This window comes from Myotis myotis, unplaced genomic scaffold, assembly GCF_014108235.1.
Source record: "Myotis myotis isolate mMyoMyo1 unplaced genomic scaffold, mMyoMyo1.p scaffold_m19_p_18, whole genome shotgun sequence".
In the NCBI taxonomy this organism is placed as follows: Eukaryota; Metazoa; Chordata; class Mammalia; order Chiroptera; family Vespertilionidae; genus Myotis; species Myotis myotis.
In genome coordinates, this window is record NW_023416322.1 from 30,571,718 (window position 1) to 30,599,181 (window position 27,464).

The 27,464-nt window shown below is 54.2% G+C and overlaps 1 protein-coding gene and 3 non-coding genes across 6 annotated transcripts; 2 read left to right on the forward strand and 2 right to left on the reverse strand.

The window, feature by feature from the left end:
• The first annotated feature begins 1,567 nt into the window (after nucleotides 1–1,567).
• On the forward strand, nucleotides 1,568–1,639 carry TRNAE-UUC. Its single transcript has one exon. It is a non-coding gene; the product is annotated as a tRNA-Glu (tRNA).
• A 4,590-nt stretch (nucleotides 1,640–6,229) lies between these two features.
• Nucleotides 6,230–6,300, reverse strand: TRNAG-CCC. The gene has a single exon. It is a non-coding gene; the product is annotated as a tRNA-Gly (tRNA).
• Nucleotides 6,301–10,635: 4,335 nt separating this feature from the next.
• Nucleotides 10,636–10,709, forward strand: TRNAN-GUU. The gene has a single exon. It is a non-coding gene; the product is annotated as a tRNA-Asn (tRNA).
• A 4,384-nt stretch (nucleotides 10,710–15,093) lies between these two features.
• Nucleotides 15,094–25,575, reverse strand: SELENBP1 (selenium binding protein 1). Of its 3 annotated transcripts, none has more exons than XM_036343655.1 (13): nucleotides 25,360–25,575; nucleotides 22,721–22,757; nucleotides 20,374–20,430; nucleotides 20,077–20,189; nucleotides 19,619–19,804; nucleotides 18,987–19,107; nucleotides 17,561–17,743; nucleotides 17,119–17,297; nucleotides 16,575–16,653; nucleotides 16,362–16,483; nucleotides 16,015–16,107; nucleotides 15,734–15,852; nucleotides 15,094–15,488 (listed from the first exon to the last, which is right to left on the reverse strand). In XM_036343655.1, the coding sequence occupies exons 2-13, from the start codon at nucleotides 22,722–22,724 to the stop codon at nucleotides 15,326–15,328; spliced, it is 1,419 nt and encodes a 472-aa protein (XP_036199548.1). In that variant the 5' UTR covers nucleotides 22,725–22,757; nucleotides 25,360–25,575; the 3' UTR covers nucleotides 15,094–15,325. The 3 variants fall into 3 exon arrangements, with proteins under 3 accessions (XP_036199548.1, XP_036199547.1, XP_036199546.1); XM_036343654.1 differs by having other exon boundaries at nucleotides 22,721–22,819; XM_036343653.1 differs by lacking the exons at nucleotides 22,721–22,757; nucleotides 25,360–25,575 and adding an exon at nucleotides 22,574–22,702.
• Nucleotides 25,576–27,464: the final 1,889 nt, after the last annotated feature.

The following is a 27,464-nucleotide window of genomic DNA, read 5'->3' on the forward strand; positions in this document are numbered from 1 at the left end:
CACCCGCGGTGCTAACCCGCGCTCTTGCTCTGTGAGCTTTGACATAAAACTACTCCAGTTACTGCGCTTTGTTCCTGAACAACTGCAGGTATCTTCTCTTTCCTGCTCTTTCTGTTTTCCCCTCAATTCTGATGATAGAACAAAACAGACTCCCCCTCCCCTTCCCAGCAATGCGCATCTCCCCAAATCCGGCCCAAGCCTCTGCCCCCGCCTCCTGGTGAGGCCCTCTGTCGCGTCCACGTCTCCCCCGCACTTTCCCGCCTCTTCGCGTTTGCCGCGTGGACCCCAGCCTGCCCACTCTCTCCAGCTCCTGTCGCACCGCCCGCGGTGGGGCGAGGGGAGCGCCAGCGGCGCAGACTTGGGGGCCACTTTCTGCGGATTCCCTGGCCTTCCCCATCGCCCGGGGCAGCCGGGGAAAGCGGCCCCTAATCTTCTCCGCAGGCTCGGTGCAAACCAGGGCGACGTCCCGGAAGGAGCAAGAGGACCCAGCGCGCTGCCTGGCTGGCCCTCGTGGACAGCGTCAAAAGAGGTTGATTTCGAGGACAGAACCAAAGGGAAGGCCTAATGGTAGAAAAGCCCATGGTCTCGGGGCGAGTCTCAAGTCTCACGCCCGACTGAGCCGGGCGCCGAGAGCCGAACCGCCCCCTGCGCCCTGATCTGGAAAGTCCCGAGACCAGGGGCAGCAGGGACTGCGCACCCCGGCTGGTTCTCTATCGGGGGCGATTTAGTCACCTCCCCCCTTCCCCCCAATACACACACGCCCGGCCCTCGCTGTGACTCTAGTGCTCGTCTGTAGACATTTGGGATGGTCGTGACTGGGGGAAGGGGAGAGAGTTTCCCCCTGGCGTCTAGTCCGCAGAGTAACTCAACACCCAGCAGCCCACGGGCCGAGCCCTCGGCACAGAACTGATCGGATCCCAATCCCTCCTGCAGACCCAGGTCGGCTCACCTGACCCACGAGAGAACACCTGCCTCTTTGGATGTGGGGAAGCTCCGGCGACGGAGAGAACTTCAAGTGGTTTCTGGCCAGAGCCTCCGAAAGGTTGGACTTTCCATCAACCAAGGGGGCGGGGGGGGGGGGGGGGATGCGGGTCGGCAGGTCGCGGCAGGTCAGCGCCGCAGAGCTTTGCTTGAAAACGTGTTCCATCCCGCTATTCGGGTCCCGCACCCATCAGAGTGCCTTCTGAGGTTGGGGATCCCGGGGTCTCACCCTGGGCGCCTCTCCTCTCGCCTCCTCCCGGCCACTTGGTCCACTGACCCGCCCAGGCGACCTTCTCTCCACGCGGGGCCACCTCGCAAAGGCGCAGTCCCGGGCGGTTCGGAGGCGGCGGGGGCAGGACAGCTCGTTCCCCGGACCTGTGGACGTGGCGGGCTGCGCGGAGCTCGGTGGGTGGTCTGCGGGCTCCTTCGGTGGAGAAGGCAGGAAAGAAACTTGGCCTATGAAAGCATTGCTGGGAGGATGGGTGCCACGCCCCTCTCCGCCTGGTGCCCGCGGTAAAGCCCCTCAGAGCGCAGGAGAAATGTCATTCTCTTCCGAATTGCAGAAGCGAGCCAACCTGCTACCGAGTCCCTGGTGGTCTAGTGGCTAGGATTCGGCGCTTTCACTGCCGCGGCCCGGGTTCGATTCCCGGTCAGGGAACTTCTTTTGCGCCGTCTGACATGTCCTCCCGCAGGAATCTGCTTCATCTCCGCACGTGCGGTGTGTGCGCTCCCCGCACCGAGTCATCAACTCCCGCAGCAGGGACACGGGGGCGCAGCAGGGACTCGGGGGCGCGCGCTTCTGGGGACTCACGGGTCTTGCTTTTCTCTACGGCAGCCGCCCTCCCGCACAAGGGGCTTCGGAGGGCTCCTCGGCCTCCCGCTCAGGTGCACACGGCGGTGCGGAGGTCGCATCCCGGGGGGCTGCACCCGAGCCCGCGCTGCACCCGAGGCCGCGGCACCCGCCGAGCCGCGCAGCCCGCATCGCGGAGAGGAGGGTGGGTGGGTGCGCGCCCCGGAAACGCGCCGGGCGGCGGGGCCTCCCCAGCTCGGTCGCACAAAAATGTTTGCTCGGCTTCGGGAGAGGTGCGGCCGCCAGGGGTGACTGTCCGTCTCTCTCTCGAGCTGGGTAGGGAGGCGACGTGAACCAACTAAGGCAGCGCGTGAAGTCGGCGCAACCGGAAAACGCCGAGCGCGGCCGCGAGCAGCGGGAGGAGCAGGAATCCGCACCAGCTCCGACCACCGTCCCAGGGCCCAGTCCCACGAGGACTGTTGCCCTTAAACCCGTAGACACTCCCCGGTGCGGGGCACGGTTTCCCTTTTCCCTCCGAAGACCGGTCGGGATGCGCGTGGTGTCCTCTGGGCCAGGGGCGAGCGAGAGAGCGAGGCGGGTGGGCGGCGGGGACCCCGCCGCAGAGGCCGCAGAGCGAGAAGCAGGTGGCGGCGCCGTGGCTGCGGGTCGCTGGGTCCGGTGCCGCTGCCGCCAGGCGGTCGGTGAGAAGGACCCGCGGCGGAGGGGGGGGTCTCCCGTGTGCGTGTGCGGGGGCCGGGGGTGGTGACCCTGAGTGCACGGAGGAGGGACGCGAGGGCTGCACGGTGCCAGGAGGGCGCGCGCTCACACTTACCTGGCGGGGGCGACACCGATCACGAAGCTGGTTCTCCCGGGCGGGGCTCCGCCATGCACTCAGGGGTGTGGAGCCCCACGAGCTCTCCCCTGACCTCCCCGGTCCCTGGTGCCACACTGCGCCCCGCCGGCCCCACCCAGCGCCTCACCATCTCCCAGGCTCCCCCACTTCCTGACCCAAGTGTGTGGACCCCTCTGCCTCCGGCGCCGCGCCTCCTCCTGTCCAGACGGGTACTCCCACGGTCACCACAAATGCCCCCCGTGCGTGGTGCTGGGGAAGCGTGACCGACGTGTCCCCATGACCTCCCACTCCACTGTCCTCCTCCGGCCAGGTCCGAGGGAGGCACCCTTCTTGGAAAGATGAGGCCCAAGCCCTGCCTCTGCCTGGAGGCTCCCGGCTCCTGGGTCCCTTTCCAGCGCGCGCTTTCCCTGCCCGCGAGAGCCAGCTGCTTCTCTCGCACCTACTTCCCCCTCTCCCCCCTCCTCTTCCAGCCCGGCTGTGTTCACACACGCACACACACGCCAACCATCGCATGTGACCCAGCCGCCTCTCTGGTGCTTGAGAAGGGAGTTGGATCAACCTTTTCTAACAACCGGAGGAGAGAGGACCTGGCCGCAGGGGGGCAGCCGGTTCCCTCGCTGCTTCTCTGGCTCAGCCCATCGAGGGGGCCTGACCCGAATCGTCGCTCCTCCGCCAGGGGCCTGGGTCGCGCCTGGCGCACGGAGCTGGCGGAGCGGTCCTCGGGGAACGGCAGGCCTATCCAGCGGAGTCTGCTCTTACCCAGAAGACGCCGGGCAAGTGCTCCATCGGAAGCCCGGACTCTGCGCGCTGGACCACCGAGGACCGAGTTGCTGTGGGCCGTCCTTCCCTCAGAGGTCCTTGGAGAGAGGAGAGGCGACCTAGGATGATGCGCCATTCTAGGCCGCGCCATCCGAGACCGAGGGAACCGGACAGCCCTGACGCCGGTAGTCGCAGAGACTTGAGGAGCAAAAGCGCCCGATCTCCATCCACCCGGGTTATCTGGCTGCGGTCTCCATCTCACCTGGCTGCAGCTGTCTCCGCCTCCACCTGTCCCCCTTCTCCTCCTCCTCACCCTCCAACCGCTTTTCCTCCTCTCTCCCCCATTCCCTCCATCCCCTCCCTCCTCTATCCAGGGGCTCCTTGAATCTGTCTTCCTTTTGTGCCATCACCTTCCGCCGCTGGCCTACCCAATATTCACTGTGCCTGCAGCCAGGGAAAAGGAGGTCTGCTATGTATGTGCTCCACCCTGGCCTCTTCTGGTTGTGCCTTCTTTCTTTAGGCAAAGATGATGTAGAGCCAAGAGGACATTCCCACATGGAGTCCACTTCTCCCTCCCCCAGAGGCCTATTCGATGTACAAAGAATCCCAGAATCCCTTACCCAGGTGCCTTTTAGCCCACGTGCAGAGTTTGTGGATCTTTCTTCCTTGCATTGTCAAATCGAGGGCAAAGGGGTGTGTGTGTGTGTGTGTGTGTGTGTGTGTGTGTGTACTCAATCTCAGGGCTTGTGGGCCCTGCGGCTCAAGAGGCTGCTAGCATTTGGTATAAACAACTGGTACTGGATAGATTTAATGTTATTTTAAAGCAAGAAGAAAAAGACAGACAGACCTATAGAAAAATAACCCAGGTCTTGGGGACAAAAACCTTATAAGAAAAAATCCAAGTGGCTACCAAACATGTAATAGTGCTCAAATCCATTAACAATAAGAGATATTAAAAATGAAACCCCAGTGAGAGAATTTACAGATGGGGGCGGGGAATTAAGTGGGTGTAAGGGATGAGATAGAAGGTTATGACTTAGTAAAGCATGGGAGGAGTTGATTGAAAGACTAATACTGTTTTACTTCTTTATCTGTGTGTAGGCTGCACAGGGGTGTGCCTTATTTTGTAATCATCTGTTATATTGTACATATAGGTTCTGTGCATTTTAGTTTATGTATATTAAACATTTTTTTCAAACTCTCCTTCTGCTCCACAATGAATCTTAGGGCAGAGAGGATGTTGTTGAGACTTCAAAATGTTGTTTCAAGAGAAAAGTGTGGACATACTCTTTACTGCAACCAAGGACAACCCTATGGAGACAAGGCCCATGAAGTTGAGTTGTTAGCATGATGTGAGCGTAAAGAATACTCTCTAGGAACCAACCTGTAGTTGAAAATAAAAGCTAAATTCCTTTATTTGTATCATCTGAATATTCTGAAAAGGCTATAGGCCAAGCCAAAGCCATTCACATCTCTGCTTTGCTTTCCCATTGCTTATTTCGCAACCCACAGCTCCGCTTTCCTCACTCTCCTTCAAGCTCGCCAATAAGATTCTCCTGCAGCCCTTGTGGGTCCTCATCCCTCTCCCCCACTTTCTTCCAGCTTCTTCACTGAAGAAGGAGAAAAAGGAGGAGAAGGGACAAAAGAAGGAGAAAGAGGAAGAAGAAGAAGAGAAGGGAGAGGAGGAGGAAGAGGAGACTGGAATATGGAGGAAGCCTCACAGGCCATGACTTTCCCTAGGGAACGGGGTCAAAGATAGAATTTTTTTAGCCAACAGTAAAGGGGAAATCTGAAGATATTACAGTCTTTAAAAACTTTATCTTCTAAGTAATGAATCGTATTCCTTTACATAAATGAGAATTCCTGCTGTCCCCAACCCCCACCATCTAAATCCTGATTCCTGTCTACCGAGACAAAAGCAAGAAATTATACCACAGTTAAGAATTTATTAATTAAATTTCAGACTTCCGAGAGAGTTAAAAAAACACACAAATACATGAATAAAACAACTTCAAAGCTAACAACACAGTACCACCATTGTTTTATACTTAAAATGTAGAGAGACGATCTCAGACTAGGAAACTTTTTTTTTTGGTGTTTTTTGTTTTGTTTTGTTAATCCCCATTCTCCATTGATTTTTGGAACGAGTGGAAGAGAGAGAGAGAGAGAGAGAGAGAGAAATCAGATGTGAGGGAGTCACATTACCCGTTGCCCCAGGGAAGGGTGGAGGGAGGCTTCAGGGACCTTGCAACCCAAGTATGTGACCTTAACCAGGACTCGAAGCTCCGACTCCTTAAGCCTTGCAGGCCGGGGCAGACTCAGGAAACTCTTGAAATTAAATAAGTCAAGTTTATCTTTAAAACAGAAAAGGGAAAAAAAACTCCCCAAATGTCACTGGTCTTGTATTTAAAACTACTGTTGGTTAAGGGGCTTCTCCAAAGATTTTTGGATGAAAATGAATCACATGTGGTCTGTAATCACTCACATTGTTAGCGTTCTCAAATCGGAATCTGTTCCGAGTATTCAAGAGGAATGAAAGAAAGCCGCAAAACACTTCCCAGATCTGTAGTTCGTTTTCCCCTTTTAAAAAATATAAATTTCAGACCAACACCTGTGGACACACATGGCCAAGTACACAGGATCCTTCCTGGGACAGTGAGGGGCCCAGGAGGCACGCGGAGGCCCCCATGGCTGAGGAAGTTAACATTTGGCTCAGGGTGTCTGGTGTAGATTCTAGGGGCCTTTCGCCAGGTCCATGCAGACCTGAGCTCTCCCTCTCGCTCCTCAGATGTCTCCATGGAGTGACCTGGCCCAGTTGTTAGACAGTAAAAGGAAGTCACACAAAGTGCATTGGCCGGGAATTGAACCCGGGTCTCCTGCGTGGGAGGCAAGAATTCTACCACTGAACCACCAATGCTCCTTGAAGGTGGTGTTTCTACTACTGAGACACCAATGTACCTTGATATCAAACTGCATAACAGCTCAGTTGCCTTGGGAAGATGGAGTTCACAGACCAACAGACATTTTGGTCAAAGGCTTGAGACACCAGAAAGCAGCACAAAGTGGGGACATTCAAATTCCAGTATCAAAATACCTGCGTTGTCAGTTCACACCACAACTCTGATAAAGACCCTTCCAATTGTAGGACAACATGGGAAATTCATCCCGATCCCTTGTTTATGACCCCGCATCTGCAACTGCCAACCTCAAACTACTTACCTTAGAGAGTCTGAGGAAGTAATCTCACTTGCTAGGTTAGGCAAGTAAAATTCTAATCCAAGAAATAAGTAAAGCCCTACCTGGTTTGGCTCAGTGGATAGAACATCAGCCTGTGGACTGAAGAGTCCCAGGTTCAATTTGGGTCAAGTGCACATGCCCGGGTTGCAGGCTCAATCCCCAGTAGAGGATGTTCAGGAGACAGCCAATCAATGATTTTCTCTCATCATCATGTTTCTATCTCTCCCTCTCCCTGCCTCTCTGAAATTAATAAAAATATTTTTTTTAAAGAAAAGAAGTAAGAAGCAAAAGCAGAATTAGAATGCAAGTAGAAGAAGGGAAGGTCCAGAATAAAAAAATAGAGATAATGAAGAAGCACATTTTTGGTAAATGGAGTTTTCTTTGTAACCTTTTTTATTTTTGGTATGAGAATAATAAGTCAGTCTTATAATCATTATAACAATAGTATGTGTTTTTAAGGCATTCACAGCATTTGGATGGATACATACTATATCATGATTATTAAAATATTAATTGATATTATGTTTGCAATCAATGTTTGATTGTTTGGAAGAATCTAATTTTCTAAATTGGACTCCCTGTTGTGCTGAGTTTTAGCCTTTGTAACACTGAGATACATATTTTGACCCATTCTCCAGGTCTATTTTTTAATTGGGAAGTTTTACACAAATGCATGAAAATATGTTCATTCCATATTGAAAAGTAAAATAAGTTACAGAGCATATTTAGTATCAGCTCACATATGTATAAAAATCCCAAATTGTGTGTGTGTGCATGTGTGTGCATGTGTGTATACATACATACATACATACATCAAAAACTTCACTGTGCTTATTTCTGTGTAGTGTGAGTTTTCTTTTGCTTGTATGTATTTTTTAATGAACATGTGTCACAGACAGAATTAAAATTTTTTAATAAGAAAATCAAATACTTTGCAACCAGCTAATAAGAGGAATGGGGGCACCTGAACTATTGATGAAATAAATGTTAACATGTAAACTTTAAATCACCTCTGGGTCTCTTAGCTAGAGAAATAAAACTGGCAATTATTACAGAAAAAGAAAAAAAAGAAGCCGAAATAATGTTCTGATTAGGAGACAAAGGCAAGGGGTATTTATGAGAAAGGGAAGGGGGACAATTACATCAATAGATAAAAGGTATTTATTTCTATTGCTGCAGATAACACAGTGATGTTTTTATTTTATTTGTTATTACTATTTTTTTTTAAATTAATCCTGACCTGAGGAGATTCAACAGAACCAAGGGAAGGTGAGCCAATAACCCTAAGATGCATTGCCAGGTGCAGGATTCTGTTGGTTCCAATGATTTTTCTCAAATAGGATAATTTTTACAGAAACAGTCAAACACTGTCAAGGAATCATATAGAAGCAGTTATCAGCATGCTGATGAGCCCTTGCGTAGGAGGAAGACCAGTCGTTAGATTGTATGCATCCAATGAAGGAAAACATACAATTCAAAAAGGAAAGGGAGGAGGAGCAAGTGTCTGGCACCAGCTTATAGATTCCCCTCCAATCTGTGAACTGCTTGGAAAGGAGCTATCCAGGGTGGTTCTGGCCAGTCTTCAATTAAGTTGGGCGGTACAGAAAACAATTACAATTATTGGAAGTTTACCTGCCCAACAGACACATAGGGTATCTCTCGATAATGTCCATATTGCCCCGTTTTACCTCGGGAAGTCTTAGTTGAGTCAGGAGGGAGCCACTCCCTTCGTTAGAGTAGCAGATAGATGTACAGAAAGCTTGCTGTGCTGGCGAGATCATGAAGAAAAAGGCCCTCTCATCGTGTGGGAGAAATACATTGGCATATAGGTTGGCACGCCTCCTATTGAAGGCATGCCTTCAGGTGGAGTATCATCCCGTACACCAAAAGGTTGTGGGTCCGATCACTGGCCGGGACACATATCTAGTTTGCAGGTTTGATCCCCGCCCGGGCAGGGTGTGTACAGGAGGCAACTGATTGATGCTTTGTGCTAGCACATGCACTGGGTCCTCCTTTGTTGAGAGAGAGAGAGAGAGAGAGAGAGAAAGAGAGAGAGAGAGAGAGAGAGAGAGAGTTCGTGCTAGCAAGTGCACTGGGTCCTTTGTCTTAAGTGTTTTTACCTGTTTTCTAAAGGCAGGAATTGTAGGGGAGGTCTCAGGGAGGATCAGAATATCCATCAGCTTTCCAGGTGTGTCCTTTAATATGCTGATTCACCAACATGAGTACATATAGGGTCAGGGTCATGGTCTCTACTGATTGGTGGGTGCCAGGGTGTGTGTATGTGTGTGGGGAGAATCATTGGTCATTACATCTGGTCCTGATCCCAGTCATGGTGTCACTTTGTCTGGTTTTGCTGTTTTTCTGGTCCTGAGGCCCAGACGTTATCTCTAGTTTGAACAAAACCTGTCTCTGTAGTCAGGCTGAATGCCTTGATTATTATTATTATTATTTAAATATATATTTTTATTGATTTCAGAAAGGAAGGGGGAGGGAGAGAAAGATAGAAACATCAATGATGAGAGAGAATCATTGATTGGCTGCCTCCTGCACACCCCCTACTGGGAATCAAGCCCAAACCCAGGCATGTGCCCTTGACCATAATCGAACCCGGGACCCTTCAGTCCGTAGGCCGACGCTTTAGCCACTGAGCCAAACCGGCTAGGGCCGTGTTGATTATTTGATGCTGATCAGAACCTCTTGTCCTGAGGACTCAATGCGTAATGGAGTGAGTGCACGTGCAAGGGAGAAGAGGCAGGTGAGTCAGGGTGCTGCTGGGTGAGGCCAGTGGGAATGGGCTCTCTGTCTGCGTTTCCCCACTCCACTTGCCAAAGCATTCTCCTAATTGTTTACTCTCCTGCCTCACAGGGAGGAGAGCAATGGACAGAGAGAACCCGGGCATGTGGAAAAGTCTCCTTCAGGCACACAGCAGGGAAGAAACTGCCGGAGGCCCAGGGAAGAAACTTCTGTAGAGACCCTCAGTCCCAGTGGGTGGTGCTGGCACAGGGCAGGGATCATACTCCCACCCGCCAGACCGGACTGCTCGCAGCTCACCAGCCACAGCGCAGAGCGCGCAGGGCGGTCTCGCCTCAGTTGCGGGAGGCTGACCAACCTCAAAGCTCACAAAAGCAAGCCCCCGAGGGACCAAGCTGTTGACAAGTCCCCCAACTGGACCCCAGAACAAAGCCCCATAAGACTTATAGCGCTACCAAAATAGCCAGTCCCCAGGAAGGTGAACTATGACAGTGTCGCCATTCGGTCACAGAACGCCAGGCGTGCACAGAGGAGAACAATCAGTGTGCCGAGACCCAACCATAACTGACGCGATGCTAAAGGAGCAGAGAGGACACGAATGCTGTTGTTACGACTGTTACGTATGCCCAAAGGGTCCATTAGAAACATGGAACACATACGAATGTGTAGAGTCAATCTTTAGAGATAATAAACTCACCAGGTGGAATGAACAGGATTAGACATTGCAGGGAAAAGATTAGAGAACATAAAGCCAAGAGCAATGGGAAATATCCAAAATGAAACACCGTGCAAAATTATTTTTAGGTCATGGAGTGGTAGGGCAAATTTAAAACGCGTTTGCCCCTTTTGACTCCGCCGCACCCGCTCTTTCCGACCCCGCCCCGCGCACCTCGGTCAAGGGGAGCCAGGCGAGCGCCAGCGGCCAGGCCGTGGGGTGCAGCCCGAGCAAAGGGGGAGAACCGTCACGGGAGCCCACGGGCCGTTCGGCTTTTCCCCCCGCCCCCGCCCCCTGGCCCTCCGCAGGGCTCAGAATGTGAGGCGGTAGTGGAGCAAGGCCGGGCGGGTTACTCGGCGGCTCCATTGCCTTCAGAATCGACCCAAGCGCGGGTTTCAAACGCAACCAGCACGCAGCGTGGACTCCGCTTCTTCGGTTTTCCGAGGTTTGGGAGTCTGCCCGGCCCTCTGTCCAGCGACAAGGATATGGCTCTACCCAGCAGTGACTAAGGACTAGCTCTCTACTACGTTGAGACGCTATTTCCTGTAGGTCTCTGTGGCGCAATCGGTTAGCGCGTTCGGCTGTTAACCGAAAGGTTGGTGGTTCGAGCCCACCCAGGGACGCCTCTGTTATTCTTTAAGAGCCAAACCTTTGTACCTCTCTCTTCTCTGCACTCTCTCTCAACCATCACCGAAGACAGACTTCCTCCACAACTACCCAAGTTGTTTCTGTCATTGTGGGGTTACAAATAATGGTGTTCTCATCATCTTATACACATATCTGGATAGTTCAAGCTTTTCTATAGGGTAGAAAGATCAACTGCTCTAAAGCAGTGTTTACGTGCATTCTGTAGGATTCCGTTTTCTCTCCTTTTGCATATCACTGTTATTTCAGCGGCTTCTTTAGGCTCTAGAGCACACACACAGCCTGCCTTCAAGTGATAGAGTGAGTACCTCTCCCCGCGGCCCTCCTGCCTGCCCTTATGCTGTGGTCGTCATGCATTGCACTTGACATATGTTATAAGCCCCCAAATCCATCATTATTACTGTTGTGTCTATCCCACGTCTTAAAGAGATGTAAATGATGAGAAAGACGTCTTACATCTACTGTATATATCTATATATGTTCCCATGCAGGTACCATTTCTGTTGTCCTTCATCCTTCGTGTACGCCCTACCTTTCATTTTTATTGCCTTGATTCCCTTGACCATCCTTTCCTTGGAATTTTCTTTGAGCTCTGGGACCACGCACTGTTCATGGTTATCTTCCTGTCTCTCTGTAAATCCTCTGTGACAAACCACCACCACCAACAAAATTGTCTCTTACTGAAGATTAAACAAGATAACATATGATAAGAGATGTACCTGTCACACCACGGGAACTCAATAAATGTTAACACTTGTTACAAGAGCTATAATAGAGATGCATACAAGATGCTACTGGAACGTTTGGGAGAACTGGGAGTGAACTGGTAAGGGGGTCTGAGGAATCCAACACGGCTGCAGAGTAGCTGGGACCTCCCACCGCTGGCTCCCAACCCTGGGCGGATTTGCGGCTGAACTGCAGGGCAAGCCGCTTGAAAAACTAGTTGAAGCGTAGCTGCTCTGAAATATTGTGAACAGGGAACGCAGAGGAAAGACAGAAGGAGACAAAGAGAGGGTGAGGCAGCTCCCGCAGGTGTGCGGCTTGGAGGCCTTGGGCCTTGTGGGGTGCACTAGTATAAAAATTGACCTGCAGGGTTACTATCTCAGGAGACACACTGGGGGCGGGGTACAGACCTCCAAAACTCACACACGTCTAACTAGAGATATTCCAAGAGACCCGGACTGATTCTGCTGAGATCTGCTGGTCACCGGTGTCAGGTCTCCCAGGTTCCAGAGACTGTCCCACGGTCTCGTGAGCAAACCACTTGCTACCCAAAGGCTCATGTCACCAAAAAGGGGAACACGGTTGGCAACTGTCTCTCATACATTACATGTAGGGCCAAAAGGTACTTTACAAAGATAGATCTTTGTACATGGATGGAGGGAGAGAGGTAGGTAGGGATGGAGGTGCACACAGAAGGTGGGGCCCATCATTTTACGTGTCTGTGTCACAAGTGACATCTGCCCGGCACTGGATCATCTTATTTTTGTTACTTGGAGGGGATTTTCATTAGCCTCCAAATGGAGTTGAAGAGGAAAATCAAATAAATATTCCTCAAAATTTATCAAGCACCTTCTGAAGAAAGGGAACTTGTAAAAATTGGAAGTGGGTCAATGTCATTGTCATGTGCTGCCATGCACTGCCCTCTAGTGGATGAGTGAGACATGACACACGTGTTGTGGGGCTCATGGCTCTGTCAGCAATAGAAGCGGCTTGCTGTTAGACCAAAATAAAATCTGTTAAGAGTCAACATTTTGGGTGCCTTCGTAGAAGTCATTGTCCTGTCTTTTCACACTAGGAAAACACAGGCTTTGTCCACAGTCTGGTATTTCAGGGTCTGCACTGAGCTCCTGAGTCAGGCCCTAGGTTCCAGGACAGAAAAGGCAGACAAAGTTGCAGCCCCTGGGCCCACAGGGAAGTGTGGGGATAACGGGTCTACACCACATGCCCCCAGTGCCGCATGTCTGGATGAAGAATATAGAACACAAAACCAAAGCATACCGGTGGAAGCCTTCTGATGAAACAATACACATTTCAGAAGATTGGAACACTACCCCTCCACCTATTGGTATCCTTTCATCTGCATTTAAACACAGAGTTATTCCAAATATGGGGTCACCCTTTATTCCCACTCACCTTTCATTTAACATGAATAATTATCCCTGCCCTTTAATATCTTTGAATCTATGATTTCGTGGCTGCAGAGCACTTCTAATTACACGTTGTACGTAACTGACCTGCGTCTAGAGCTCCTGCTGCCGTCTCCTCCGCCAACCACATCTCATTCGTCCTTGAAAGTGAAGTTCGACTGGTAGGAGCTCCAGGCAGCTTCCAAATGTAGAATCAGTCACGAAACTCCCAAAGCACACTCACCTGATTCTTTTTCCTTAAAAGGATAAGGGGGGGAGGGGCTGAAGAGCTGCACTGAGAGGACATTTACCCGCCCAGCAGCGGACCGGCAGGAGCCCTACACAAACTCAGGTGTGTTTAGCGCAGAAAGCACAGCTGTGTAGACACTTGGAGGCCGAAGAAGAGGTTAGAAAGGTGGTCAGGGTGGCTGGAGGGAGCTGGGAGGAAATAAGAGGCTGGGGGAGAGGATAGGGCCCGGGCCGGTGTGGGACGACTGTACTAGTGACCTACGGCTGTGTGACAGCCTTACACCACACTAGAGCCTTAACCAGCACCACGCACTAATGAGCCCACAGGTTCTGGTACTACTGCCAGTGTCTCTCACTGAGATCCCAGCTGAGGCAGGATCTGTGTCACCCAGGCTCTGAGCTCACACGGGGCATCTACGGGATTCAGTTTGGATTGAAGGCCTGATGTCCTCTCTGTCTGTTGGTCTCGTTCAGTGTTAGGCCATGTGGATCTCTCCAGATAGCAACTCATAACTCAGAGGCTTAGTCCTCAGAGCGAGTGACTGAGAGAGACAGAGACAGAGAGACAGAGAGAAACGCAGGTCAGAGTGAGCAAGACCTTTCTCTTTCTGAGGAAGTTTGGTTATTGAAAAGGATGAGGCCGAAACCTAGGGGAGAAACTTCAGGGAAGACCCAGTGAATCCCACGGCTCCCTGTAACTCCTTAACCACCCCAAGCACTAAATTGTGTGCTAATAGCCCAGCTAGGTGCTGGGACTATGTCCGTTCAATGTGACATATGTTCATGCTCAGGTGAAGTGCAGGAGGTCCTCAACCTGGAGGGGTCAGGGAGAAGGTTTTCCCAAAGAGAATGATAGCTTGACCCAGATGGCAGGTAAAATAGGAGGAGGGAGTCAGGACTCAAGTTAGCTAGATGTTTCAGAAGCATGATGAAAAGACCCCAGAGGGCCCTAGCTGGTTTGGCTCAGTGGGTAGAGCATCGGCCAGTGGACTGAAGGGTCCTGGGTTCAATTCTGGTCAAGGGCACATGCCTGGGTTGTGGGCTTGATCCCCATTAGGGAGCGTGCAGGAGGCAGCAGATCAATGATTCTTTCTCATCATTGATGCTTCTCTCCCTCCCTCTCCCTTCCTCTCTGAAATCAATAAAAATACAGAAACATAAATAAAATAAAAATCTTAAAAAAAAAGTCCCAGAGGGAAAGAAAGCATGATAGATTCTTGGGGTTACCTGGCCATCTTAGGGGGCCTTAGATGGTTCCAGTGTTTAAAACAAAGACACCTCTGTGGGAGACTGAAAAGGATGTAAACGAATCCCTGAATGATCCTTGGCCTTGCCTTGGGAAGAGAATAAAGAGGTCAGTAGAATGACCTCTTGGTTGCTCTCTCTTCGCTTCCTGAAGTTCCTATCTCATGCTTTTTATAAACAATTGAAGACGTCACACAGCGAAAGGAGACAGACATCTCCGACTTGGGCAAGGTTCTAAAACACGTCCAGGTGAGGAGGCAAGAGCGCACGGCAGGCTCACGTGGATGTTCCCAGCCCGCCTGCCCGGCGATGTGCCCGTCTCCCATGTCTAACCTCCCACAACCGTGTGTTCGCCAGGCCGTCTCACCAGCGGCGGCAATAGATTGCACTGTCGTCATCAGGGGTCTCGGGTGTCCCCTGTGTGTGGGGACACATTACATTCTCTGGGGATGGTAGGTAAGATTTTAGCTTCTTAAAAAGAGCGCACAGATTTTTTAAAAAGGTTAGAAACAGTGACTGACATTCTCTTCCCCAGGGTGTCCTTGTCACAACCACCCCCCAAATCTTCAGGTTCTGTCTGGCTATCCAAGTGAGATTTGGGGCACCATCCACATCATGTTGGAATCACGGTTATGTGACCCCTGGGTCCTCTTCAGGACGTCCCTGTGCAAGACAGAAAAGAAATCGCAGGCCCCATGCCCTCCAAGGCAAGGTGACCTAAGGAATAGGTTTATTTTTTCACCAGTTTATTTTTTGGTGAAATAATTTCAAGAGCTCATGTAAAGACAGCACGGGGAGCAGCACAGAACAGTGGTTGGTATGTGGCAACACTGCTCAGTACATTTCATCAGCCTCAGTTTGGCTTTGGTGGGGCAAGCTGCCAAGGGTGGTGGCCCAGAGAGCCGAGGGCAGCCAGGTCCCTGGGGAAGAGAGGGCTCAGAACGTGGCAGTGGGGCTCTGAGGGGTGAGCTTCAGAGCCAGATGTCAGAGCTGCAGTCACCCCCAGGGTAGCGGAGCTCATGGGCCAGCGCTGGGCCGAGGGGCTCCTTCCCGAAGTCCACCAGGAAGTTGGGGTTCAACTTCAGCCCCCCCTTTACTGTGTCTACATCAACCTGCAGCATCACGGAGCCTTCCCTGGTGGCAATGAGGGGGGGAGAAGAGAGAGATCAGAGTGGGCCAACCCCTTCCCCCAAGGCGTTGTGAGTGCACAAGTGGGTTTCTGAGGAGGGAGCAGGGTCTGTGTGGTGGGGGCAGGCGGGTGCCCGAGGAATCTTCAGAAAGCCAAAGACCTCCTGGGGGGGGGGGAGGGGGCAGGGGCAGCGGGCGGGGGGGGGGGGGGTGGTGACTGGGGAGGAAAGCCCAGGCTGTCTGCTTCTCACCTGATGAGATCAGGGTAAAACTGCTTGTCCCAGGCACTGTACAGCGACGTGGTGACATAGAGACGCTTCCCATCTAGGCTAAGCTGGATCATCTGAGGGCCTCCAGCCACCCGTTTCCCCTTGGGAAAACCAGGGGTCAGTCCCCAGGGCCCTGGGGGGGGGATCACAGGCACCACCCAAACCCCAAGAGCTTGCTGGGATGTTCCCCCCTCCCTTCTTCCATACCCCTCCGGCATGGACCTGAGTGTGCCCTGTGCCCGAGGGCAGGGAGAGCGCCTCACCTTGACCACCAGGGGCTCTGGCTGGGATTTTAGCTCCTGGTCCTCCAGCACTTGCACAGGGCCGCCCTTCACAATGCTGCCCCCCAGGAAGAGCTGGGTGGGACGGGGTGGAGAATGTAGGATGATGGTACAGGAAGAGCCATTCGCCTCAGTCAGGATCCCTCCCTCCCTTTCCCAGGTAAGCCAGGGCTCCCACAGTCCTGGGCTGCACCATCCCTCAGCCCCCATTTTAGCCTTTCCTGCACCTCCCTTATCACCCCCAACCCCTTCACACCCTTTTCCTTGTGTAGCTTCTCTTCTTATCCTCCCCTCTCTCGCGCCCCCCTCCCCCCGGCTAGGGCTCCCACCTGTCCCGTGAGTCGGGGCTTCTGTGGGTCCGAGATGTCGTACTGACGCAGGTCCCCATGCAGCCAGTTGCTGAAGTAGAGGAAGCGGTCATCCAGGGACAGCAGGATGTCAGTGATCAGGCCTGGGGTGGCGGTAGGGTTCAGAGGCTTTCAGGACTCCTGATCCTGGGCCAGTATCAACCTTCTGATTCCCATCCACTCCTGGGCACCCACCTGGCATTTCAGGCAGGATCCACCCCTTCACTTTCTTGGGGGGCACCTGGATAACCTTCTCTGCCGACCAAGTGCCTCCCTGCATGGGGATGAGGAGGTGGAGAGGTGAGCCTGTCAGAGTTGGGGCTGGGGCAGATCTGGGTGTCCCCAGGGCCATGTCTGCAGGGAGACAGTGGACACAGGACCTCCGTGCCACTGGGGTCAAGTTCCAATGCAGGCTCCTGAAGACAGGAATCATGTCTGCTTCCCCGCTGTATGCCCAGCAGCTGGCACAGTGCGGACATACAAGCTCACACCGTCTTTTGTCTTTTGTTGAATAAATGAATGAATAACTGTGGCCAGTTAGGGTTAAGGTGGAAATAGGCTAGGACTGAGAGTAAAGAGGCAGGCAGGTGGCCCTGTGTTGGGCCCTGGAGAAGTCTGGGCGTGTGGAGCCAGGCAGAGAGGCCTGGCTACTCCTAGGGAGAGGGGAGCGTTATGACTACAGAAGCCTGGACAGAGGCGACAACAGGATGGCTGGACAGGGCCAGAGGGCACAGGTCACCTCGTTCTTGAAGAAGCGCTGGATGTTGGAGCTGAGGGCACAGCCCACGAAGCCCTGGGCAGCAGCTGGGTTGTGCAGGAAGCGGATCTCCAGGGGGATGAGCCCATCCTGTAAAGGCAGGGTCTGCACGATCTCGTGGCGCTGCCAGTCCCACACGTACAGGTGGCTTCCATACAGTCCTGCGTGGGAACGTGGCCGGAGGATGGGCTCAGATTTGGGGCAGGAGGGCATGGGCAACCGCTGGGGCCCGACCCTGGGCAGAAAGTTGGATATGGGTTGGTGGGATCAGGACACTCGAGCCATCAGAGCACTAAGCACATCCTCTCCCTTCACCCAAGGGGCTGGGGTCCACGGGAGGGAAGCGAGGGGTTGGAGAGTCGGGTTTGGGAGCAGAAAGAGGGCATGTGCCCACGCTCCTGCTGACCCCTGGGGGCATGCTCACCAGCCTCCACATCGGCGGGGTTGAAGCCTTCTCTTAAAACGTTGGGAGCTGCCCATTCGGTGCTGATCATGACATTGTGTCGAGGCTGGTACCAGAAGTCATAACCCAAAGGCGCAGCACCCCCAGGCTTCTCCCACGTCCCCTTCACCTCAAAGGTCTCTCCATCCAGCAGCACGAAACCCCCTGAGCAGGGAAGCAAGTAGGTGGCAGTAGGGGCAGTCCAGGCAGAGGACCCCTGCCCAGCCTCACCCCAGGCAGGTCCAATAGGCATCAACTCCACTACCTGGCGCCCTCTCCTCCCACTGGGGGTGTCAGCTCCTTAAAGTCAGGTGTCCAAGGGGTCTCACCAAGAGTGTCAGGTGGGAGGTGGGGACTTGGTTGGTGCCCCTCCCTCACATCCCACTTCATCCCTCTCCCAGTCCACAGGGGATGTTTTCCTGCCATTGAGCCAGGAGACCTTCTGGGACTCCGCACCCTGTGTTTCTCTCATCTCGCCTCCCACTGTCGGTGTGGGATTCCTGCTGGAGTCTAAGCTCCGGTCTGCTCCCTTGATTTATTTTTTTATAGATTATATTTATTTGTAAGTCAACGTGAACACCCAATGTTTTTTCCTTGCTGTGTATGTTATGACAGGTTGACACTTCTTTTTTTTTTTTTTTTAATACAATCCGATGTCTACTCCTAATGTCATTAAATGTAGGAAGGTGGCCCTGACCAGTGTGGCTCAGTTTGTTGGGCATTGTCCCTTGCACCAAAAAGCTGCCGGTTTGATTCCTGGTCAGGGCACATGCCTGGCGTGCTTGCATGCAAGAGACAGTTAATTGATGTTTTCTCCTCTCTCTCCCTGGTCCTTAAAAAATCAATAAATGATTCTTAAAAAAAAAAAAAAAGTCTCCCGGAAAAAGTAGTTACGTAGACCTAGTGCCATAACATTAACTCAATGACCTTAACGGACATTTCACTCCAATCTGCCCCCCCCCCCCCCCCCCGCCCCTACCTAAACATCATAGTTGCACCCATCTCCTGGGCTGTGTCTGCCACATAAGACATTTTATAAGTGTCAGCTCCGATCACCATAACAGACATAGCAAATGTAGAGATTCAGGATCCCAAGAACTGTGAGATTTGCTCATAATGCATGAAGGATGATGTAAATGACTGTGTTCTCTGGGGCCATATCTGTGCGCATACACTCCCCATGGCAGCCTGTTCTAGCTATGACTTTGAAGTGAATTCATTAGTCAAGGCTCATTTTCATAGAAACAATGGAAACAGCTGAAGTTACTTGACTGTAGTTTAAATGTGGGGTGAGACCAAGCCCCCTGGTTCTCCCTGGAAGATTATCCATCCTTCCCCAGCTTGGGACCGACCCCCCGCCCTGCCCCCATCCCCATCCCCCGAGATGTGCTGCAGTGCCAGCAGGTACCTTTGCCATTGCCCTTGGGGTCTCCCAGGGTGCTGATCATCACCTCCCCACTGGCCAGGCAGTGGCTGGTGTGAAGGTAGCCCAGGCCACACTTGGCATGGATGTCCTCGGGCTCAATGACCTGGGGAGGGGAAAGGAGGGGCAGGAGAATCTTACAGGCCTGGGAGCCCCCACGCCCCACTCCTTCATGCCCCTCCCCCGTTTCTTCCTGCTGACCAGTCTCTTTTCCTTCAAAAGGACACAGTTTCCCTGTGGGAATGTGGCCGGGATTCAGTCTGGGCACCTAGCAACAAGAGAGCGTCAGAGACTGCCAGCTCCTGAGGCAGAAAGCACTGGCTTCACCCCCTCACTCCCGGGTCAATGGCAGCGTCCACTGCACTCCGGCAGCGGCAGCGCGTGCCCGCGGAGGAGGGAACGCAACCGAGTGTTGGGGGGAAGGATCGCAGGCTCTTGCCTAAGGGAGGCCCTGGGCTCCTGGCTGGCTTGGAAAATGCTCTCCCGAATCAGAGCCCAAACAAGAAGCCCCCACTGCCCTCCAGTCCCTGCCCCGCGGTGCTGATTTAGCCGCCCAGGGTGGTGGGTACATCAGGGTCCCTGAGCGCGCGAGCGAGCAGCAGGGGCAGAGGACATGCCTTGTGCAGCTTCGGGGCGCGGGGCTCGGTGCCCACATCCACCACGTACACGCGGGAGGAGATGAGGCAGGGCAGCACCAGCTTGCTGCGGGCCTTGCTGCTGTCCCCGTAGCAGCTGCTGCACGTGTTCCATCCCGAGTGGTGCAGCTCGTCCTTCAGGTTGGGCACGGGCAGCCGGTGGATGACCTCGGGTGGGCAAGGGGCAGAGGGAGGTGCTCAGCCAGGCCTCGCCCCTGCTCGCTTAGGGAACAGGTGCCCGCAGGACCCACTTTGGCTTGCAGTGCAGAGCAGGCTGGACCCTCACTCTCCCCTCGCACCTCTGGGGTGCCTTATGCGGTGAACAGCTGCCCCCCGCCCCATACTCAGGAGGACGAAGGAGCGTGGAGCTGGGGAAGGGCCTCCTGGGGCCAGGCTGCAGCAAGCATCGTGGGATACTTTGCTGCCCAAGCCCCACCTACCTGGCAATACTGGGGAGACTTGGGGTCAACGTCCACTGTGGCTAGATAATCCGGGGCCTCAATGCCCGTGTTTCGGTAAATACAGGGCAGGTAGACAATCTCCTCCCTGGGCCCTGGGGGTAGAAAGCAGGCCGTGGGGATGGTGGGTGGAGACGAATGGCAGGGACAGCGCTGGCTGTGCCTGAGGAGGGAGGCCGGGGTCTGAGGTCCCCCACCCCCAGCAGGTGAGGCACCAGTAGAGGGCGCTGGCTTGCAGAGTTCCTTCCCAAGGTGGAGTCTCCAATATGGCCCCCTTACCTTTCATGGCCTCCAGAGGAGTAGCATACCCGGGTCCACAGCTCCCGCACTTGGTGGCTGTGGAAACGGTGGGCATGGGGGCTGGATCACACTCTGGAGGTGAAGCTTCCTCCCCACCAGCTGTAACCCACACCCTCCCATGGCCAAGGCAGACTTGTTGTCCCAGGTCCTGCCCTACTGCAGCCCCTCCAGTCACTCCAATCGTCCTCTCAGCACCTCAAAGCCCTGATGGTGCTGGGTGTGACCACAGGGGCTGTAGACATGTGACCTGAAGGTGGACAGACACTCAACAGGACCCAGGGGAGGGCAGGAGAAGGACCAGTGCAGTGGAGGCTGGATGGCACAGTGGTTATGCTGTGGACTTGGGCCCCATTTTCAGTTGGTCACGCAGTAAACACGGGAGCTGAGGCCCATGACTTAGCCTCGCCCGCATCTGCTTCTCACGGAAGTAACCGAGAGGGGTGGGCCAGAAAAAACTGGCTGTTCCCCAGGAGCAGTCCGGAGTGGTGCTGTTCACTTCCTTCCCCAAAAAGCCTGTTCCAGGGACAGGGCCACTCCCCTCTGGGTCCTGACCCCAGGCCTGGCCGGAGCCTGGATTATACAACTGGTCTCGTCAGGGTCTGGTGAGGCTTAGGAGGGTGCCTGGATGTCCTTAGACCAGGTTTGCCTCTGGGTGGGCCCCCCTTTCTTCATTTGCACAATAGAGGGTTTGGCCCGCTCTGAAAGCCCACCCACCAGGGCTGTAGGGAGGGGCTCTCTTGTCCCCTGAAGTCTGGCCAGAGAAGCCACACTGATCTATGGGGAGAAAGTCAACTGCTGGGGAGGAGGGCTGCGGGGCCAGGCATCCGTCATCAGGGTTCGGGCCTGACTGGGAGGAGGAGTCACAGAGGCCACTGCGGGCTGGAGGCAGTCCCTGCGCGCAGCTCTCAGGCCTGGGCCCTCTGTCCAGTGTCCTGACAGCTGGGGCCGCACGTGGGGAGCCAGAAGGAGCCAGGGCGGAGCCGGCACTGTGCCTGGGCCCAGGCCTTCAGCCAGGGAGCAGGTCCCACCCCTCGCAGCTGCCCAGGGCTTAGGCGGCCGAGAGGCAGCGGCAGCGTTGGAGAGTCCAGATGTGAAAACCACTCTCTCCGCTTTCTCCCCTGCACTTGCTAGAAGTGGGTGATAATATCCGACCTTCTTCTCTAGGGGGCTATGAAGGTCAAATACAACTGTGCGCAGGAGGACTTTTGAAAAGGAGAGACCATCGTGATGTAGGCATGGGTAGGTACCAGGAAGAGGTGGGGGTCCCAGGCAGATTCCCACTTGGTGCCCTGAGTGGGCGGGGGGGGGGGGCGGGGGGAGTAGGAGGTGGGGGCAGGGTGAGAGAGGTCCAGTCCAAAGGAATTAGGGGAGGCGTTCTGTTACACAGCCAGGCGGTCAGAACGTGGCAGGGAAGACGCGGGGGAGGGGAAGGAGGGTCTGGACACAGAGAGGGAAGGAGATCCAATCCTCCAGATGTGAAGACAGAGATACAAGCCCTGCCAAGCCCAGCAGAGTCTGAGAGTGAAGGTACGAAGGAGGCGAAGCCGCCTGCATGGTCGCCCCTCAGCCAGGGAGCATCAGCCTTTTCCTGGAAACGCCCCCCCACCCCCCCCCAAGCATTTCAGGCCGAGATCTCCGAACATCTTTGGGCTTGAGGTGAACCCAGGGAAGTTCATTAAGTTTTCCCAGTGCCAGGCTGGTTGCTGGGCATCCTGCCAGCCCAGGAGAGAGCCAGATTTAAGGGGACAAGGACTTTGACACTTTCAGACCCAAACTCCTCCTCAGCCTGACATCCACTCCCATGGACGGGGGAAGGGGAGGACTTTGGCGACTGAGAGGATGGTGGTGAGGCAACAGGCCCCTGGGAGAGACTGTGGGCTTCCCCTGCCCCCCGCCCCGCCCAGGAGGGACTGGGGATCTGGGGTAGCTAGAGAGCAAGCCTGTGCATTGGAGGCCTGGCCTCCCTGCTCCCCAAGAAAGCAGCTGGCCCAGGGCTGAAATCAGGATTGTGCCTCTTGTGGTGACTGCCAGGGGCCCAGAGGTTCCACTCCCAAGTGTCCAGACCGGCTCTTCTCAGCTGCAGAAAGGTGCCCTGTCCCCAGACTGTAGCTGGGGAGCCAGCGGTCACCTTTCCCAGCAGTCCCTCTGCCCCCCCCTCCCCAGCACCTCCAAACCTCACGTGGGCTCAGCCGGTACATGCAGGTGTGGGGAGGAGGAGGGGACAGAGGGTCTGGATCCAGCCCTCTGTTCCGTAACCAGCTGCCCCCAACCCAGGTTTCTGCAGCTTCCTGCAGGTGGTCCGGGCTGTGGTGCGGAGGCTCCTTACCCATGCTGCTGGCTGGTATGTTTGGGTCCTGCTGGGTCTGCCAGGAGCGGGCAGAGGAGGGAAGCTGCGCTGTAGTCAGAGGCAGAGGTTCCTGGGAGGCTGTTCCGGGCCAGGCGAAAGGGAAGGAATTTATGTGACCAGTGGGTTTGGGCGGAGCTGAGGGAGGGCCCGGCTGCAGCCAGAGGGAAGGACTAAGGGCAGCTGGCCAGGAACTCTCACATGGCTGGGCAGCTGGAGTTTGAGTTACAGGGAGTGTGTATGTGTGTGTGTGTGTGTGTGTGCCTGTGCACATGCAGCCCTGTGTTGTGCCTGCGTGTGTATCTCCTTCATGGGTGCCTGGGCATGTGTGAGTTTGTGTCTGAGCCTGTGCGTGCTCCTGTCACCTCCATGGTGCCCCTGTGGGCGCTTCTGTGTATGTGGCTGCGTGAGTGTGTGCCTGTGTCTGTGTCTGAATATGTGCCTGCGTGCACACATCTGTGCTTCTGTTCTGTATGAGTGCGCCTGTGTGGATGTATATGTGTTTCTGGACTTGGGTGTGTTCTGTGTGCTTATGGGACGTGTGCCTGCCAGGAGATTCAGCCTGTGTGGGCATGTGCACATGTGCCCTGTGGGTGGTGTGACAGCGTGAGCGCCCATGTCCTGCACGTGTTCCTGGGCCTCCTTGGGCCTGGCCTTGGACTTGTCTGCCAGCGTTTAGGGGCACCTGGAGCGGTGGGCCTGCTTGCTTCTCCTCGCACAGCCAAGTCAACTTTCCCTTGGGATGGTCCTCTTATCCAAGACACCTGTGCTCCACCAGGCCCAGCCTGCCCTCCCATGGCCCGCAACCCCCTGTCTTCCTGCCACAGCTGCCTGCCAGGAACCAGGACTGACAGCGAGTCCAGGTTCCACTTTCTCCTGCCCATTTATTCCCTTTGAAATGAGGGAAACTCCTCAATGCCCATTATTACCTCCCTAACCTCAGGAGGCAGACGTGGAGTGCCTCCCCCTCATGTCCCAGCTGGTGCCTCAGCAGCTCCCCAGGGCCCAGGGCCCAGGGGCAGCCCCCAGGCGGCCTCCGTCCCTAGCTGATCTAGGACCAGTCACAAGACTCAGGGTCTTCATCGATCCAGGAGGGAGCCCCCCAGCTACGGATTCAGTGAGGACCAGGGCGCTGAGCCTGCGACTCCAGTGTCCCAGGGCCAGGCCACGGTGCCAGGCAAACGGCAGCCGCTTGCTGAAGAACAGAAGCCGGACCGAGGCCTGATCTGTAACTCTCTCTGGGCTGCCTTCTCCGGAGTCGCTGGGTTGGTATGTCTGGACAAGGGAACTCCCCAAACTGGTCTCCATCCTGAAGCCAAGCTCCCTCTTCCTCCCAGGTGGCTGCCCAACAGGGTGACCCCTGCCCCACTCTTCCAGGAGCCGTGTCCACAGCCATTTTCATCCCCCTGATGAACGTTCTGGCGCAGTGCTTACTGGGCAGTGATAGGGACACATTTGGGCTTGAGGTCGCCAGTGGAAAGAGCCACGGGGTTTCTGAGCCGGAGTGGAGGGAAGGAGGCCAAACTGGTCCCCAGTGTGAAGGGCGTCTGTCCCTCTGGCTCCCATGGGTGAGGAAGGGTCATGAGTCCACAAAGGAAGATCCCCTGAGGCTGCCCAGGGCAGGGGTCCCCTCCCATCCCCAGCATCACTCACCGCCCGTGGCCCTTTCCTGGGCCTGTGTCCTCACCACTGCACCGCCAGTCAGCCCGGGCGCAGCTGCCCTGCAGACGGTGGCCCCTCAGGGCTGCTTCTTCCCCTTTGCTAGTCCCCTGGCTGCCTCCACTCACCCTGCCTTCATCCTGCCCCTCGGGCTCCCCTTCTCTGAGGGCCCCATCTCCTACCTCCTCTCTACTCGCCTGCTTTTCGGCTTGAAGTAGCCCAGCACCCAAGACACCTCATCGCCAGCCTCTTATCAAAAGCTCTGGAATGTTTAACTTCCAAAAGCAGCTCTTTTGCTCATTCCAGAGCCTGTGGTTGACTGCAAGTTCTTTCATGCTCTGCTCCGACCTGGCGGGTCTCTGTGGCTCCTCCAAGGCACCCTCACCTCAGGGTTTCTACCCAGACTCACGGCCCCAGATGCAAAGGTGTACAGAATGCTCACTTTTCCAAGCCCGCTGTGCTGTGCTTTGTGTTGGAGGAGAGGGGTCAGGGGGGACCAGAAGGAATGGTGAGGGTTTGGCATCTGTTTTTGGAAGCCTCAGGACAGAGAGGCTCTTGCTCTGAAGTGGGGAGAGGAGTGGAGAACAGATGCTCCTGACGGAGCAGGTGGGTCTTCATGAGGAGGAGGAGGAGGAGTGGAGGCGCCTGTGAGGGAGGAAGGACTGAAGGGCATGCATCCAAGGGCTAACAACCATGGTTGTCTGGAGAGGCACTGGGAGGAGGGATCGAAAATCCACGTTTACTTGTTTTACTTCTGTATTTTTTAAACTAATGAGCATATATTACCTTAGCAACTGTCCCAATTATTTATCTGTCTAGACTTAGTGGGACAAAAGCAGGTGACCAGGAGTCAGCAATAACAGCCTATCCCCTGGTACTTCAATGTCTAGCCAGCTGAGCCGAACCGGAACACATGAACACACAAGACAGAATTAGTATGCAGTCACACAGGGTTTATTTACCTATTCCTAGTGGGCCCTAGGCTCCGGCAAAGGCCATCCGGTGATGCACACGAAAGACGGACGACGAAGACGGAGACAGACAGGCAGACGATGAAGACGGAGACAGACAGGCGGCCGCAGTTGGTTCAGGCTCGCACAGCGGAACAGTCAGTCAGGGGATGGCCTCACGGAGTGCCGTGGAGTCCTCCTCTCATCAGGCAGGACGTCCACTGGAGAAAATCTGGTGCTTATATAGCCGGTAGTAACAACTCGTGTCTTATCAGTGTGGGCCAGATGGTGTGCCTTATGCCAGGAGCAGGGTGTTTATGCTGTAAGGGCTTAGGGCGTTCACATCAGGATAGGGGGGTGTTCACCACATTTTGGAAGTTACAGAGTATTGGGGTCTTCATACAGCAAACATTTCACACAATAATTATTCCCACACATTACAGGGGTTTCCTTATGACCATAACATTATTATAACAGTAACCAAAACCCCAATTAAAGAGATAGAGATAGAGAGAGAGAGAGAGAGAGAGAGAGAGAGAAATGAAGGATGGAAGATCATATGTGGTGCAGGTGATGGCCACGGGGGAGCCCACGGGAGGACCGACCCTGGTCCCGTCCTCCCTGCAGCTGCCCCACCAACCGGCCTACCGAGTCCTCTGGAGACACACGCGCATGCTCCATCATTCATTCGCTCTTGCGCTCCACAAACATTTCTCTTTTGGCAAAGAAAGTGGTGAACAAGACAAAGTTTCTGTGGTCATAGAGGTAACCTTCTAAGGGAGGCGGCCAATGACCAAGTCAACATATAAACAAGTAACATCGTTTCAGGTAAGTGCTATGAAGGAAGCAGGAAAATGCAGGGTGACTGAGAGCGGGACATTCGACAGGATTCTCTGGGACACACAGGCACAGAACTGCATGCAAGGAACTAAAAACACCCACCACACAAAGGCCGACAAAATGCCTGTAGCGGGCCAGGTGGCGGCCTGCGAGGCCTGGAGCAGGACTGGCTGGACAGGTTGAGGTTTTGGGGAGCTAAGCAGAGTTTCTGAGGCCGAACCTGCTCGATTTAACAGCTGTCATTTAACATTTAACAGACCAACTATAGGACCTCAGAGGAAGGGAGTAGCATTTACTGACCTGTTACCGGGTGTGACCAGGGTGGGCCTGAGCCCTGCACCCCAGCAGTTAGGGCAGGTACCGCCCACAGCCAACCTGGAGAGGTATTTACATAGCCTTTTCATCTCACATCAAGGAAGCAGAGTTTTACTCATTCACCCAGCTGTTCACACTCATCTCACAGCACCTCCCTGAGTTCTGTGCGGAGCCAGCTCAGCCAAGGGTTCCGCAAGCCTGAGTGAGGGCGGTGAAGGATGTAGAAAAGACAGACAAAGAGAATAAGCTGGGTCTAGTCTAGGTGGATCTCCTGTGCCTGGCTGAGGCCACAGAGAGAGACCCAGCCAGCAAGCTGAGCCTTTATTTTATTTTATAGCCAGAGGTAAACAAGGTAGTGGTCACCATAGTTGCAATGTTCTTGTGAGTTTCCCTTGTTTTGGCAGGGCTTGCTTACATCTCCCTCAGCCCATTAGCTGCCCAGATAAGATCTAGGGAGCCTCATAGGGTCAAGCCTAATTATTCTAAGAGGACTGTGTCCTCTAAGCTGGGACTTGTTTGTGGCTTTGCCAACAGGTCAGTCCGCCGCGCCCTACAAGTTCAAGCTCAAGGCAACACGGTAAATACAATAAAAGCCAATGCCCTCTGCCAGGGCTTCCCAGGAAAGGCATGATGTGAGAGGCACTTGGGGGCCTTCCTCTCCACCTCCATTCCACTCGGAAATATTCTCTCTTTGCCTCTGGCCGGGTAGCTCAGTTGGTTGGAGCATCGTCCCATACACCAAAGGGTGGCAGGTTCGGTTCCAAGTCAATATTTGTTCAGTGTTCAAATTTCACCTTGATATTTGTTCAGCATTCAAATTTCCCCTACTGTCACATGCATCTTTGTATTACAGTTTACTTATTTGAATCAAGATCTAAAGAGGGTCCAGACCTTTCTATTGTCTCTTCTGATAAATCTCTAAAATCTTGTTCATCTCACGTAGGTGAGAAAGGGTGGTACCT

Bases quoted from the DNA above. Each gene is read 5' to 3' on its own strand.
- SELENBP1 (XM_036343653.1), bottom strand. The intron at 19,805-20,076 runs GTAGGTGGGGCT...TGCCCACCCGAG, and splicing joins AGTCTCCCCAGTATTGCCAG to GTCATCCACCGGCTGCCCGT. The intron at 16,108-16,361 runs GTGGGAGCCCTA...CGTCCCACCCAG, and splicing joins AGCCCCGACTCACGGGACAG to CTCTTCCTGGGGGGCAGCAT.